The sequence below is a fragment of the Strix uralensis genome, chromosome 6 (genome assembly GCF_047716275.1).
Source record: "Strix uralensis isolate ZFMK-TIS-50842 chromosome 6, bStrUra1, whole genome shotgun sequence".
NCBI classification, from domain to species: Eukaryota; Metazoa; Chordata; class Aves; order Strigiformes; family Strigidae; genus Strix; species Strix uralensis.
In genome coordinates, this window is record NC_133977.1 from 9573672 (window position 1) to 9589637 (window position 15966).

General features: G+C 36.8%; 1 protein-coding gene across 1 annotated transcript in view; it reads right to left on the minus strand.

The window, feature by feature from the left end:
• Positions 1–1409: 1409 nt before the first annotated feature.
• The window catches only part of CALCRL (calcitonin receptor like receptor), a 67027-nt gene continuing 52470 nt past the window's right edge, over positions 1410–15966 (minus strand). Inside the window, exons 11-13 of the mRNA XM_074872667.1 lie at positions 11824–12042; positions 11436–11477; positions 1410–5217 (exon numbers count right to left, since the gene is read on the minus strand). Of these exons, the coding sequence (XP_074728768.1) occupies positions 4996–5217; positions 11436–11477; positions 11824–12042 (483 nt within the window). The 3' untranslated portion in view covers positions 1410–4995. The remainder of the gene's footprint in view (positions 5218–11435; positions 11478–11823; positions 12043–15966) is intronic.

Below are 15966 nucleotides of genomic sequence, written 5' to 3' on the forward strand. Positions count from 1 at the left end.
TTCATGGCTATAAGCTAGCTAATAACAAAGAACCATGTTTGTTTGTTTGTATACCTAAGACTTTTAACAATTCTAGATAGTGATTTCCTGTATGCCTTTTAATAAAAGTTTGCTGAAGAAGAGGAGTGTGTTGACACTTCTTGAGCCGTGATCCATACCTTCAGTTCACTCAGACATATAGTCTAGGAGCATCAGTCTGAGATGAAAACCGATGCAGACAGGTTATAGGTTATTCTAAAGTTGTTCTGCCTGATTTTTAGCAGCTGTGGTAAAAATTCACTCAAATGAGTTACTGTTTCAAATTTTTTTTTTTTTTATTATGTTTCACTCTGGAAACAGGTAAGCAGTCTAGCTCTAAATTTAATGGGATTTGCTCAAATGCATACAAAAAAGGACACCCCAGTTTCAGACGACCGAGTAAATTAAACAGAATTCCTGCAGACTGCACTTGAAAACAGATGCTTGAATTTCATGTGTTGTCACTGTAGGTAGAAGCACACTTGACCCAGTTAGTTAGCTTATGAAACTTAGACCTGCAACAGAGTAAGGAGAGCTGAGGTTGCCAAATGTAACTACAATTATAATGCTTCCCCACTAGAGCTGCTACACCCATATATTACTGTGGCTAGTGCCTGTGCTGAAGTGCAAGCTGGGTGAGCAATAACTTCAGTTGTAGATTAAGTACTCATGTACTTTGGCATTTCCTCTTCCTATATTAGAGTGGTTTGATAATCAGCTGATACCATTCAGAAGATTAGCAATTAATTACATCTCTTTTAATCTCTTTGAATTCAGATAGGCTTCAGTATCCAAAGAACAGACTCAAGTCTACGGCTAGAAAACATACCTGTCATTCATAGCTTTTGTGCAGACACCATCAGTTGTATTGGGGGAGGGGGTGGGGGGAATCTCACTCATTTTTTCTATTGCTTTGCTTCTTGTAGGTGTTACAGAACAAACCAGCTTCTGCACAGGTAAGTTTTTTTGGTTGAGACTTTGTTGAACACCATGTTGAGAGGAACTCCACCTAGACTGATGGAATGAGAAGAGACACATTTCCTGCCAGCTCATGATGGAACAGAAAATTTGGCTGCTTAACATAAGTAAGTATTAATAACTTTTTCTTGTCTCCTGAATCAGCCTTTTAATAAATAGGAAAATAAAGCTTTTGAGTAAATAATCTTAAAATAACTTATATTAAGTCATCTATGCAAGCTTCTTCCAGAAATGGAATAGCACTATGCATTAAAAGTGTATTAAATAAATACTTAAAAACTGAATAATTGTAACTCTATGTAATGACTTTCTCTCTGCATTAATATTTAATTAACACACAGTTAATAATTTCACACATCTGTGAAAGTCTAGTTTAGATCAGCTTTGTTGTATCCATATTACAGCACAAGAGATCTGAATAAATGTAATATTTTATTGATCACAAACATAATACTTCTTTCAGCAATTAAAATGCATGATAATTCATATGAACAAAGTGAAAATAAAGAACAACCAAAAATTAACTTCACATTTTTTTCCATTTCATTCTTAGTGTAAGCAATAAATACAATGCTATCGCTTCTATTAATCTTATTTACATAGTACAATACTTGAATGTTGCCTGGTTTCCAGCCCAAATGTTTCATGACATGAAAAGGAGTACATGTTGCAGCATTTCTACAGCCAAATGCTGTAGTAGATCATCACAATGAAAAAAATACATAGCATAAATGCTAACATTGAAAAAACAAACAAACAACTGAGGGGACCCTGCAATGGAGCATTTTATTAATTGAAAACAGTAGCATTAAAAATAAACATTCCCTCTCATAGAAGACTAACATGCTGGTATTACAGATACCAAATATAAGACAAGTATTTCTGTAGCTCCTGTAGATCAATACAATAAATCCTCACTAAATAACAAAAAAATAAAGAGCAAATAATAACAAATAACTGTTTGCATGTTCAAAGGAGTCTCACAGTCCCACCAAAGCAGAGTTTACTTCCATCCCGGAGAATACAGATAAGGACTACAACAATATTCTGTAAAGTAGAATATAAGCCATGAGAAATCAGCATAAGGATTTGATTTTACTTTATTGTGACAGAAAAACATCTTAAGAGGCAGACCTTTCTCTTGGTTGTGTAGGAACTGAAAAAGGTGAGGTAGGAAGACAAAATAGGGAATTTATATTTTCCAATGCAAAATTGGAAATAGGTTAGTTAACCTCATAAGGAGGGGGACAATGTAGCTGTCCTACGCCTTGTAACCCTCCACAGCCACAAACATTTTCTTGCACATCCAGCTAGATGTGTGTTTCTTTTCCAAAGTCAGGACAGATGTGTGCCTAGAAGCATGTCCACCTAGAAGTAGGATGATTTCTGTGGAAAAACAATTTTCCCTCCTAAATTACGATTGCAAGTTTCTCTGACAGAGGCCAGGGAGCAATTAGCAACTAGAGCTTTGCATTAAATGATAAAAATTTGTAGGCTATTAAATTTGAACTGCCTAGCTGAGAAGGAAGCTTAATTCAAAATCTAATACTGTATCACACTAAACCATCACATATGTTTTAATTACAACCACCCACCAGGTATCATTGAAAGAGTCATCTGATATGCCATAAAGGACTTCTTCAGAGCACTTTTAGATGGATGGATACCTGCCTGGGCATTGATTCTCAGCTAGTACCCACTGATTCTGAAAATGGGACTCAAGACAGATTTATAGCAGTTGATGATCTGGTCCCCCAAGTTTAAAGCTGCTGTACCAGAGCAGGGATTTTCTGCACCACTAATATTTTCAGAACATTGCACAGATTTCAAGTAACACTACATAGATCAGCAAGCAGAGTAGTAACCAACCTCTAATCATGTTGTAGCAGATATTGTGACTGTATTCTTAAAATTTAAGAGATTGTGACACCCGATTGCTGGATTCCACACTATTCAGAATCCAACTGATTTTCAAATCATTCCAATCAACCAGACAGCCTTGCAAAGAACAGAAATCTTGATTTGTGCATTCTAGCTGAGATTCTATATTATGAAACTAAAACATTAATAAAACACTGCCTAAATTCAAACTCCAGACATAAGAACTGTAAAAAACTACAGAAAAGTGCAAGTGGCATGAACTTACCGCATCCTCCTAATGTTTTCCTTCTAAATACAAAGCATTTAAAGTCTTATGAATTCATAACCCATTAAACACTGTAACAGCAAATTAACTAGATGCTAATGAAGCTTACAGAAAGGCTACTTACAAAATTGTTTAAATGTCAAAATCAAGTTGTTCATATACAAAATTAAGTATTTAAAAATGAAGTGGTCTCAGAAAGAACTGTCTTTCATTTTTTTGACTGGTTTACATACACCAGACACACATTAATTAGCGTAATAGTCCATCAACTCCAGCATCTACTTTTTTCTGCTTCGTTTTGTTTTTTCCCCACTTATCTGCAAAATAAACCAATAAAACCTTTTTCTACTTTTGTGATTTTTAGTAAGAATTTTCTAAACTCACCTCATATCATGCCCTCATTCTTGAGCATTTTTGTAATTTCACTTAAGAAAACTATGATTTCGTTAAAGATTTACAAAAACATAAATTGCTATAAGGACACATTTTTTCAAGACCTTCCTGACAACCTCCTCATTTTCAGCAAGACCTTTATTTACCAGTAAAACCAAAAAAACAACTCATAAAGTACTGTTCTAAGCTAGGTAACAGATAAGAGATTCAGAATCAAGCACTCCAAAATAATACTAAAATTCTCAATCAATAATGTTCTGAACCTTTATAAGACAAACTTTATATTGGATTTTCCAAATAATGACAATTAAATTAGTTTGCTTGATTAGTCTGAATCTCATACACTGGCTTTAAAGGTAGTATGTCATTTGCACTGCGTTCAGTCTTGCATGCTTTTCTCAGTCAAAAAAAGCCACAAAATTAATCAAAACTTTCCCCCAGGAATGAAGGAATAAATTATGAAGCATATGGCTAGGAAAATACTTTAAAATAAAACAAAACAACATGACTACAACAAGTTCTGTACATGATCTTTTCCCAGTTGAGTAAATTCCTTAAGCACATGGTGAAGTTCCATCAGCTTCAATTATGTATCTGTGTCTGGAAGGATTTACATTTATCCAGGTTACTACTGTTTCTGGCAGTAAGGTCTCAGTGAGCTTGTCTGAGTTAAAGCCAATAAGAAACTTCCATAAACTTGAGGAGGAGACAACACTCCTGAATATGCAAAAGTAGCTAAAATAAAATTGCTCAAAGCTTGCTGTAAAATAGTACATTGCTGAACAGAAGTAGAGTGTCTCTATGCACTGGTGTCTCCATGCTTGATTTAAAATAGTGGAAAAAACAGACTGGCCAAACAAAACCATCAATATCTTTGACCAAACCCAACCATCAATATCTTTGACTCTGTTATCTCAGACTACCTGTTGGGCTTTTTTGACAGTCAAATGCTAGACTCAAAATTAACCTGGCCAATCTATTGTTATTATTGCACCTACTTTGATCATTTTCCTTTGTCCTGTTTTAGGTTGAATTAAGACAATACAGTATGGTATTTACACTCTAAAGATTCTATAGGCAAATGAAGTGGCTTCAACACGTAACAGTCTTATACAAACTTCCAAGAAAATAAGAAATCCTTCATTGATTCCCTTTGTACAAAAAATTGCCAACTTTGTCTACACAGTAGAAACTGAAGAGGCAAAGTTTGTATCCTTATATAAATGCACATATAGATATATATATGTACAGATGTCCATACTATATAGATACACAGAAACACAAACATATGTATATATGCAAATATATACATACGTATTAAAAACATGTTGGTTTAGTTTGCGTCATTCAGGAGAATAACATGTCCCAAGTTAGGTAAAAATCTTCTGGCCGTGAAGTCGTTAAATCAAACTTGGAGTTCACAAGGGTAAGCACGCGGGCATATGCTGAGCCTTTGGCAGTCAACCATACAGCTTTTCAGTTTTTAAAACAACGCTCTCCATGTCATGGTAGCCCTTCCCATTTAAATGTTCACTGGTGCAGTCGTGATTGTAGCTGTAGCCTTGAACATCGCTGATTGATGATACAGTGTAGGAAGCGGTGCGCATAGCATCCGAGTGGCTGAAGCTGTGCTCAAATTGGATTTTGTACTGATTCCAGTGTCTTCTCAAAACAGCTTGGACCTATGCCAGAAAACAAGAAGAAATACGTATAAACCACTTGGAAAGATATCACTGACATCCTTTCATGTATGAGTGTCATAAATGTGCCTAAGCAAATTAGACAGTAAGGCTCAGAAGTCCTGGAAAATCAGGGTACCTACAAGTGATCTGTCACATGAGATATTCTGCAAGATTTACAATCTAAGTAGCCATTATTCTTTGGCAAATTTGGTGTGAAATAATTCCATTTTACAACTGTAGTGTACTAGTTGCTCAGGAAAAGCACAGATTACAGGAGGAGCAATAGCAACATGATTTTCTGCTTTCTCCCCTGTGAACTGAAGTCCTGTGTGGACAGATCAGATTTACAGGTGAAAAATGACATTTCTATTCACCTTTATATTCAAAAGGCCACATCCTCAGCAGCTGTAAATTCTTATACTCTCAACAAACCACAATTTACATTTGCTATGGTTCTGGCACAAGAAAGCCTTTCTTAATTTCTGACTATATCTTAATCAAACAACTAGAAGGACAATTTCCTGAACTTCGTATTTCTACCAGGGTTAAAAATAAAGCTGACAAAATAGCTGAAGGTCCCAGCTGGTTTACATGTCTCCACTGAGAGGATGTTATGTTTATCATAGCCTTCCTCTCCTACCATATGGTTAAACACCTGTGCATACTGGATTGATGAAGTGTCACATTCATGAAATTCACATGGAATTAGTCTTTCAGTGAAAATGCCAGGTGAGGAATGCTAAGAATGGTAATAGCTATTGTTGTTGCTTTTTCAAGAGATCTTTTTTATGTTAATAAAACTGCCCACAGATCATGAATATTTAATTATCTTTTCAGCAAAACTTTGTACACAAAGTATTCCTGCATTGACGGGCAAGGCGCTGACTTTCAAGAAATGCACCCCAAATCACAGGCCTCATTCACAAGCATGACCCTCATTTCACTTTGTTACATACAAAAGAACTAAACAGTGAACAGTGATTCCCCCAGTTAAATGTTCATATTGTGGGTAAATATTTTTAGGATTTTCCATATGTCTTCAGGGTTTCTTTTGTGTTAGCTTTACATTTTCCTAATACAATGGCTTCTTTTGTCTGATTTTACTCTGGCTTTAATTATGAAAAATAAAAATAAACAGAAGAAAAGGGATGTAATTTTTAAGACTTCCTGCAGTCCGGTATCAGAATCCTCTGTTTAAAAGGAGAACTTCACATTTTTTAAAATCCTTACAAAGAAAATGTAAATGGGTAAGGGAAGAAGGATCAACTGAGTAACATAAGAAAGCATTTTAGGGAAAAGGAGATGCTCTTTGTTCATAAAACCATTCCAATCCACTCAAAATATCTAAACATAAATCTACAAACACTGAAGAGAAATCAAGTGTCTTAATACTTCCGAGTATCTGATCTTATCGCTCTTCATATCAAAATTCTGTATTTCTTCTGAGTCTAAATGGAAAGTTCTTGTTTCATCACAGGAAGCTTTTGATTAATTAATTTGCAATATATAGCCTTAAATCTTCACACAGGTTGAATCCATTTCCTGTAATCCCTCATAAAGCCAAGAGAAGAGGCATATTCAAAAATTCCATCTTTTCTAAAAAGGAAGCTTAGAATTTATTTTTAAATCATATTGATCAATCTGTGCATATCACTAAGCTATGTTCCATTTGTTCTCCTTTCCATAGTCACTTACGTCAGTAAGATTAGTGTTTTATTGTAGACACACACACACACACACAAAATTATATATTGAGCAATTTTCACTTTAGACAAGATGGGCTTGAGAGGGGAAAATGCCAGCAACTGCAACTAAATGGCTTAACCAAGGTCACAGAAGTCTATTAGCAGAGCTGGGAAATAAACTAGACTTGCCAAGTTGCAAAAAAGCCTTACACTCAGGTCCTCTCCCACACTTCCTCCTGGTTGCTTCAGTAACACTTGTTTGTTTGTCTTATTTTCAATTATTAATAATATTTGTAAACCAGTCTTACAGCATCTCAGCCCCCGTAGCTCCAGAGAGCCATCAGCATCTCTGCAAGACAAGTGCCTTTGGGCTACTTCAAGGGAAAAAAACAAGCTGTTTAGTTTGCTCTCTGGCCAGTGACAGATTGCTATAAATAGTGTTTCCTGTATGGGCAAACACCGTTTCCTCTGTGCCTGCCTCAGTGCCCATCATGCTCCTGGTGCATTTTTATCTAAGCCATGTATTTCTGGCATTCTTCCCAAAGCCTCCCTGTTCCTGCTGATCAGTATTTCACCTCTGTCCTACTACATGTCTTTTCTGGTAGGGTGTTACATGCTTTCATTTATTATTACTGTCTTTCAGTCTTCTCTAAACTGTCCAATCAATCATTTGTAGATTATGGAAAAAAAATCAAGACGACAGCTAATTTTCAGCAGTAATTATACTGTTTAACAACACCCATGAAGTGAAAACAGAACTTTTATCACTCTTTCCTCAGCTTTGGGCAGTTGCACAGAGCTGTAAATTCAGCTTAGGAGGAGTAGCACTTTGTACCTTATTATAAGAAAGGGTATTAATCAATGCATTTAATGAAAGAAAGTAATGTAATATAATTGTATTTCTTGGTCATTAATAGAGATGCCAGTTCCAGCTGGAAGATTGTTACTTTCTCACCTTATTAGTTAGTAATAGCCCTTTTGATGAGTTTTCATGAAGGGCTCCTTCCAATCAGCTCTTTAACATGCTAGTAGCTTAATGTTCAATATAGCACAAATTAAACAGCTCAGTAGCCAACAAGGAGAAGAAAAAACAAAACACAACCTCGCCTGCTGATAAAGGGATCGTATAATCCTGCAGGCCTGAGACCGTAATCTTTACTGCAACATTTCTAGAGACCCCTGGAAAGAAAGGAATAAAAAAAAAAAAAAAGACAAACCCCACGAACCTTACATGGATAATGTAGGTCATTATTATCACCTCTAATTAATAGATCAATAGGAATCTTCCTACTGATTTATCAGAGATCTGGGACAAGCTTTTCTGACTGCAGCCTGTGTCACCCCCAAAGCCAGTCTAGTCCAACTGAAACTGGAAAACATGATGAGGTAGTTGGGAAGGGGAGATGCTAGGACATAAGCAGAATGTGAGTGTCCTTAGGGAAGCCCTGGCACAGCAGATAGAGATGAAGGGTTTGCATATACGCCCTTGTCTGCGGGAGGTTTGGGACAAAGAGCTGCAGTGCCTGTTAGAACTGGATTTGACAGACCATCCCTGGCTGCGCTGCTCAAGAAGTCTGGAGATGTTCCTTGGCTACAGTCAGCAGGAGATACCAGCTACTTTTCTTACATTTCTCAGTTTCTTTTCATTAGAGCTCTCTGCTGGCAAACCACTTTTATTTCCTTTTTTGCCAGTGGCAGCCTGCAAGCCACCACTTGAACAGGGTTTGGCTCCTGAGACTTGGTATACAAGACATTAAAAGGTAGAGTAGCAGTTGGGAAATAAGATTTCGACAGAAAGAAATTAGTGCTTTTAGCATTTTTCATTGCTAATATCCCACTGAAAAAATCTTTGCCCCACTGTCGGTGTCAACTCCCGTATCAGTATTCACCTTTGAACATTAGACTTGCTGCAGACACATGTATCACCGCTCTCTGATGCCTATCGTTTTGTACAGTCTAATGAGGTGTTGCCATGACAGATGATGATAAAGAAGCATCTTGTACACCACTGCTAAGCCACAGTTGCAGGCTTTGTTCAGTTGTTCAGGCATTGGTATGACAGGAACAGACTATAACGGCAACAGAATACACGTGTGCCTGCAGGCTCACATGCCAGGAGCACAATCTTTTAGTAGACAAAGAAAACACTTCTTTTTTCTGTGCAAACATTTTTTTCTAACTACACCGTCATTCTCCCCATGGATTTCCTTACTGATACAGTTGTTCATAAAGCAATAAATCCCTTGAACAAGGTGTAATGAAGGTCACTGAAGCAATGAACCCAAAATTGGTTTAAAAAGCATAAATTTCCACTCTATAGAGAGCAAATGGAGACATGTATGTTTAACTGATAAAGTCAAGGCATAGGGTCTAAAAAATTAAATGCCTAAATTAATAAATGTTAAAATGGCTAAATCTCCTTTTAACATTATCCTGAAGGCAACTGCTCAAGAAGTGATTAATCTGTTACCATTTGTAAGAGTTGTGGAAGAGCTTATCTTTTACCACTGATCACCCCATGGTGAATTTGGGATACTGAATTAGTGGGATGGCTCAGGTTTTCTTTTCTTACACAGCAAAAGAGCATGTAAAAAATATGAGTTTGTAACACTGAAATATTAACGGATACAATTCTTACTGATTGCATTATATTTTAAAATTAGGGTGTCACCTTGTTTAAGTAATAAAGTAGCCTCAGAATATGCACAAGGATTAAAAGGCAGAACTGAGCAGCAGACAATGTTGTTTCACAGAAACTGTAGAGATTTCAAGGTTTTTTTCACCCCCATTTTGCACTGGAGCAGAGCAAATTCTTTGTCAGATTTTTTCCAAATATCTGTTTCTAGAAGGCATTCTGCACTACAAAATTTGGAAGGGAAAGAGTGTGTGAAATATCAATGCTGAACATGGGCAAGTGATTAAATCAGATTCAGAACACTTAATGATGTGTTCTGCTTTGTATCAAATATATAAGCAGGCACTTGAACCTGGATCTACTTTATGTTAAAACCAGATCAAAACCACTGCCCCATGTCCACTAAACTGTGAGAAAGCCTCTCTTCATCCTTTCTTCCTCCTTGGCAAAAAAAAAAAGAAATTAAAAAAAAAAAAGAAATTAAAAAAAAAAAGAAATTAAAAAAAAAAAAAGAAATTAAAAAAAAAGAAATTAAAAAAAAAAGAAATTAAAAAAAAAATCATTGAGTCTCACACATTTCTGGGAGGAATAAAATTAAACCTTGAAACCCCATGGAAGTTTCATTGCAACTCAGTCAGCTTTGGACTTAGGAAGACAAGGAAGGGCAGTCTGCATGAATCAATTCTAGTATTAGCCAAATATTTACCTGTAAATAAATACTACTGTCCAATAACATAAGCACACTGATACAATTTTATAACATCTGATAAAAGAAATGTTCAGTCACATGAACACAGCTGGTTACTCCTACACATCTCCTTACTGCCATATACTGCAACTGCACTAGATGTAGAACAAACAAACAAACAGATGTGGAGGAATAAGTATAGGTTTGTAATTGTTCGTCTGCCAAGAGTGTTGGAAAAGTACCAATTAGTTTTTTGGTGGGATGTTTCTGTTTATTTGTTGGTTGTGGTTTTGGGGGGGGGCGGGACAGGAGGGGAAGAGGGAGGTGTTTACAAGCAAGAGCCATATTAAAAATTTTGCATATACATATTTTTTAGCCTTTATACCACTTTGATCTCTGACACTGTAAGGCCCTGTAAGGGTACTCTGAAGTACAGCTTGGGGGCCAGAGTTTCTAGAAAGTCACTGTGTGCACTCCAGAGTTACTGGATCTATTCAAGAAAACAGCAAAGCTTGTTAGCTTCAACAGAATCAGTACTATATATTGCTGAAATAATGAAATCTTCTAACTTAAGAATAAAGAAGTTTGTTCTTGGAATTGACCGATGATGGTTTCTTAAAAGCACACTGTATTCAACACAAATTTCTGACCCAAGGACAAGTTCTGACTTTTGGAATGATATTTTTTAGCTGTGTGAAAAAAGAGTTTTCCGAACTTCTGCCTAAAATTTTCCCAAAGACCTGTCATAACACAACAGTACCCCAGCATGTATGCAATATGCTCTATTCCTGCTGCAGAGAGACCAAATACAGTGATTCTCCAGGATAACAGATGCTATAGAGCTTCTAACATAGACAAATATACCTCCTGGGTAGTGAATTACATTTTACTTTTATATGATATTTATTGAGAATTTATATCAAAGCGACCAGTGTCTTCAATTCCTTACGTAATCAAGAGACATTTATATTGCTCAGCACAAAAGAGTCAGCCCTAAAGAACTTAACAATGCCATGAATGATAACATAGTCTTTCCCAAGCTCTGCTCTTGGCAGTCAGATTATTTTTTGTTAATTATTTTTTACCTGACAAATTTAGATTTAGAAATTTAAAATTATTTAAAAATTACCATCTTTTTAATTGCTGAAATAAACCAAAAATATATAAAATAGGAAAAGTATTATAAATATATTAAAAACTGTTACTCTACCTCTCCATTAAAGAAGCAGAAAATTGTAGCCACCAGTAGACCCTGTAAAATAAAAATTAAAACATTCTGCTTTATTTCACATGCATATAGGTTTTTCCGGGTTTGAGATAATTGGTTCCTGATAAAATTCAGATAAAAATAACAAAGAAAATGTAGAACAAATCTAAACTTGGTGATTTCTAAAAACACATTACTAAAATGTATTGGGCCACCTATCTACCACTATGTTTCTTTACTTCAGGAAATGAAAATTCAGTGTAATGAGAAAGTTAAAAGACATTTATAAGGTCTTTAGAAATGAAATTAACACGCTCATTTCTCTTTCATTTGCTTCACATGCCAACTGCTAGCTAGCTCAACTGAGCAAAACCTGTTTAATGCTACCTACCTGGTAATGCATAAGGATGTGCATCACATAGTCATACACTTCCTCAGCGATCCGGCCTTCTGGTCGCCATGGAAACAGGACAAATTCAATGCCAAGTAGTGGAACCAGAATCAAGGTCGCTCTCACTGCTTTCATGTACAGGTTGGATTCTGCCTTGTGGGTGTCCTTCAGCTTGGTTATGAGCACACGAACAATGTTTAGCAGGAAGAAAAGATTCACCTGTCGGAAAAGGAAAGGACACTGAAGGTAGTCTGAAAAATAATCCCCCACACCGTTTTGTGATACTAGAAACCAGACAACTCAAGAAAGCTCATACCACATGGATAGCATTGTGATTGTACACTAAACAGGAGTTAAAACTCTTTGAAAACACCTTTCAGTAACTGAGATATGGCTCTAACATCTAACATCCTCATCCATTCCTCTAACTTATTAAGCAAACGTCCATCCAGATAACCTGTCGGTCTTCCAACATTAACAATCCACACAGCTTTCTTTCTGCCATCACAATGACAGTACATAGATGAATGATTAGGTTTTTAAAAATTATTATGTCTTCTTAGGTTGCTCAAGAAAGAGGATGACACTCTTCCCTCTTTGTTTAAATATGGTTCTTCAAAAAGCTACTTTTTTATTGTTCAAATATTAATTTAACAAAAAAACCCCAGATTTTAAAAAAATAAAAATAGAATTGCAGGCAAAATGCCGCTGTGAGGAGCTGTATACTCATGTAGACAAACAGCGGATTTAACATTCTCAGTGGCCAATGGTTGCATTTTTGAATCATTCAGCAGAACTGCAAATGGGGCAAGGACTGAGATGATGCTCTATATCATTCTCATGCACTACTGAACTTGATTATTTTCATAGCTATTAAGGCTTTTCTTGTTAACAGTAGTGTATATCTGTTCATTCAGTTTCCAAACTGAAATCAAAACTATGGAGACTATATCTTTCAGCGTGTGACCACTCATTGTAAGCAACCACACACACACACACATATATGTGTGTATACACACACCCTGCTCCCCAACAGGATGTGAGTAACCAGAGCAACAGCAATGTCAGAATGAAACCGTACTTTCATCTATCATGCACTAATGGCAGCCCCTTATTTCTATCTTCTAAAAGAGACCTTGAGAGCTCAGCCAGTCCCATCACCTTGCCCAAGAGCACAGAGGCAAGACAACTGCTCAGGGGATCCACTATGGAAGGGAGAGACCTAGAGTCTAGTCCCATCCTCTTCTTCCAGATAATTGTCTGTCCTTGTTAACAACTACCTAGAGACAAAAGGGCAGGCAGGGGAATAAGCCAGGAGACAGACAGCTCCCTTCTAAAGGGACTAGGAATTCCTGGTCTAGGGGGAGGCCTCTGTCTCGCCGTAGGACAAGTGCAAACAGGGAATCCATTTCAGACCACATGTGTCACCATGTCCTCCACAACTCTGGCAGAATTCTTCCATGTCAGTTGAGATTTTAACGATAAACAGCTGTGTATTGTTATAGCAACAAGGCCCTTGACAGATATGTGATGTTATTTCTATTCAACTTACATGCTATTTAAATAATTTTAACAGGAAACTGTTTTACATAGGAAACTACTACATGAATTTCTCCTGGAAGTCTCCAGCTACCTTTAAGCTTTGTTTAAGCAACCAAGGTCTTCTTATTCTTTCTCAAGGGATTTATTTTGATTTTATGCAGCCCACGATCCTCATCCAACTTCCTATAGTACACATAGACAATAAGTCCTTCCTCCAGTTCTAAATTTAATCCTTCTCAAATCCACTACTTCAACATCAACATGTCTCAAACACAGAGTTTTCAGCCCTTTTGTGTTTTGGTAGTGTGGCCAATTCCTATAACACTATCTCTGAATGCTAACCGAAGATGAAAGTCGCAGCACCCAAGAGTAGAATACCACCCAGCAAATTATTTCATTTACAACATGCTGAAATGCACTTAATTTTTTTAATTGTTCCACTTATCCACCAAAACCAAAAAAGCACAAAAATAAGCACATGAAGAGTTTGAAAATGGATATTAGGGCAAACAGAAGAGATCAGTGAGCCAAAGCAGAGGACAGAGAAGAACGGTATGAATGTCAGTAAAAGTATGCAGCACCAATTTTTGATGTGTATCATCTCTTCCATCACAAATACAGTGAGAACAGGATGAACTGAATTCTTAAAGTGATGAAAACAGCTCTTGACTTTAGCGAGGTAGTGAGTAGATTTTTACATTTAAGCAAAACTAGGCCAGTGGAACTACTCACATATATACTATCATCAAATTGACTGTGATGGTTTGCAAAGCCCCGAAGGAGTCCTGCTGTGCTAGCTGCAGTATGAACACATAGTAAAATACTGGCAGCTCCACAGTGACCTGAAAAGTGAACTGGGCGAATGAACAAAAATGGAAACAAAGGCAGACAAGGCAATCCTAGATAAAAAGAAATGTTGATGCCTATACTGGGAACTTAGTAGCATTTAGGTTCTGCCTTGAGAGTAGCTGTGAACTTAGCTTAGAAGTCAACAGGTGCTGCAGTTTTTGATTTAAACTCTCTTCAGGTCCCCGATTTTTCGACTTCTCTCCATGTTGAGTTTGTACTAAGCAGTATGGTAATCCTTATTAGCATGTGAGTCTAAATACTATTTAAATTCCTCTTTAGGATGATATAAACAGACCATTCTCAGCTCAGTAAACTGATATTCTTAGATACTAGCTGGTAGCCATTGCGTGCTTTTAATAGTTATGCAGCTTCAGATCTTAGCCTGCTTGGGTAGAACACCTGTATGTGCTCATGAAAACAAGTTTTATATCTGGCCTGCAGACATTCCCAAGGCTGAGTACACGAATGCTAAGCCTTCAACTTCTAAACTCCTAAGTTGCCCCTGACCTATTTAATGACTTCAGGCTGCCCTCAGGACAAGGTCAGGAGCTCCTGAACTTCCTTCTAGCACACATTCACTGAGTACACTTACTACTTCTGCTAAAAGAATTTGCATCTATAAAAGGCTGTCAGTCTAAGACACTAATACATAACATTGGTATAGGGCAAAATATGCATGTAATATTATTTATGTAAATAATGGCATAACTAAACCAAAATCTACTCTTTCAGTGGGACCAATGCAAACTAAATCACTAGTGCACTGGCACACCTGAAATCTACACTGAAATCACTACTGCTTTCACTAAAATTCAAACTCACTGCTTTTCTTCCTCTCCTCCATTTTGAACAGTATTTGTCTAGTGTAAAAACTAACATCACCCTCTACTGTTTCATTCCCACGCTATTTTTTTAATTGTGGTTGCTTAGGCAGTTGTAATTAAACGGTCAACTGAAGACAATTCCAATCAAAATGCAACCTACGTCTGCTCCCATTTCCAGTTTCTTTGGCAGGGATCTGACCACAGTTATGTAATAACAGGGACCGTAAAAGCAGCATTATTGTTAACTTTATGTAATTGTAGTGTTTTCAGTGATGTACAAGAGTCAAGTTCCCATTGGCTTCTGCCAATTCTCCCTGGCACCCACTTGACAGTCTTCTTCATCCTCTTTGAGATCTTGCTTCTGCAAGTAGTAACAGTGTCTTCTCCCTCGTTATCTAATTTGCAGTTTAATATTGTTGCTTGAACGTCTGCTAAAGCAGGTCATGCTTAGTAAAGTGTGGAAATTGTATCTGGCAAGCAAGCTGCTTAAGCAAATGAGGGTTCTGTTCACAAAGCCTAAACACATGCATTTCATCTAATGTCTTTATCCCTGGCTTGTCTTTTCTGAATTGACATATTACTTTTTTTTGTTACCAGAAAGGAAAGCTACTCCTTTAAGGTACTTTCACATCACAGGGAAGATGCGTAGTTGTGTTTATCCTTTGTTATTCCTACATAGTTTTCAAATAAATTTAGTGGTTGTACTAAAGCAATAAAAATGCAAGAGAAACACCTGCAGACAGCTCATGAAAAATATAGGAATATCAAAGGTATACATATTTGTAAACTGCAAAGAGAATGGACCCAGATTCTGCCCAAACCAACCATGCAGAGGCGATTATTATGCCTCCAGTAAAATCAATGCACATTCTTAGTGTTGCCTTGAATGGAAAGAAGACTTGACAGTTTGGGACTCATCCAGGACATT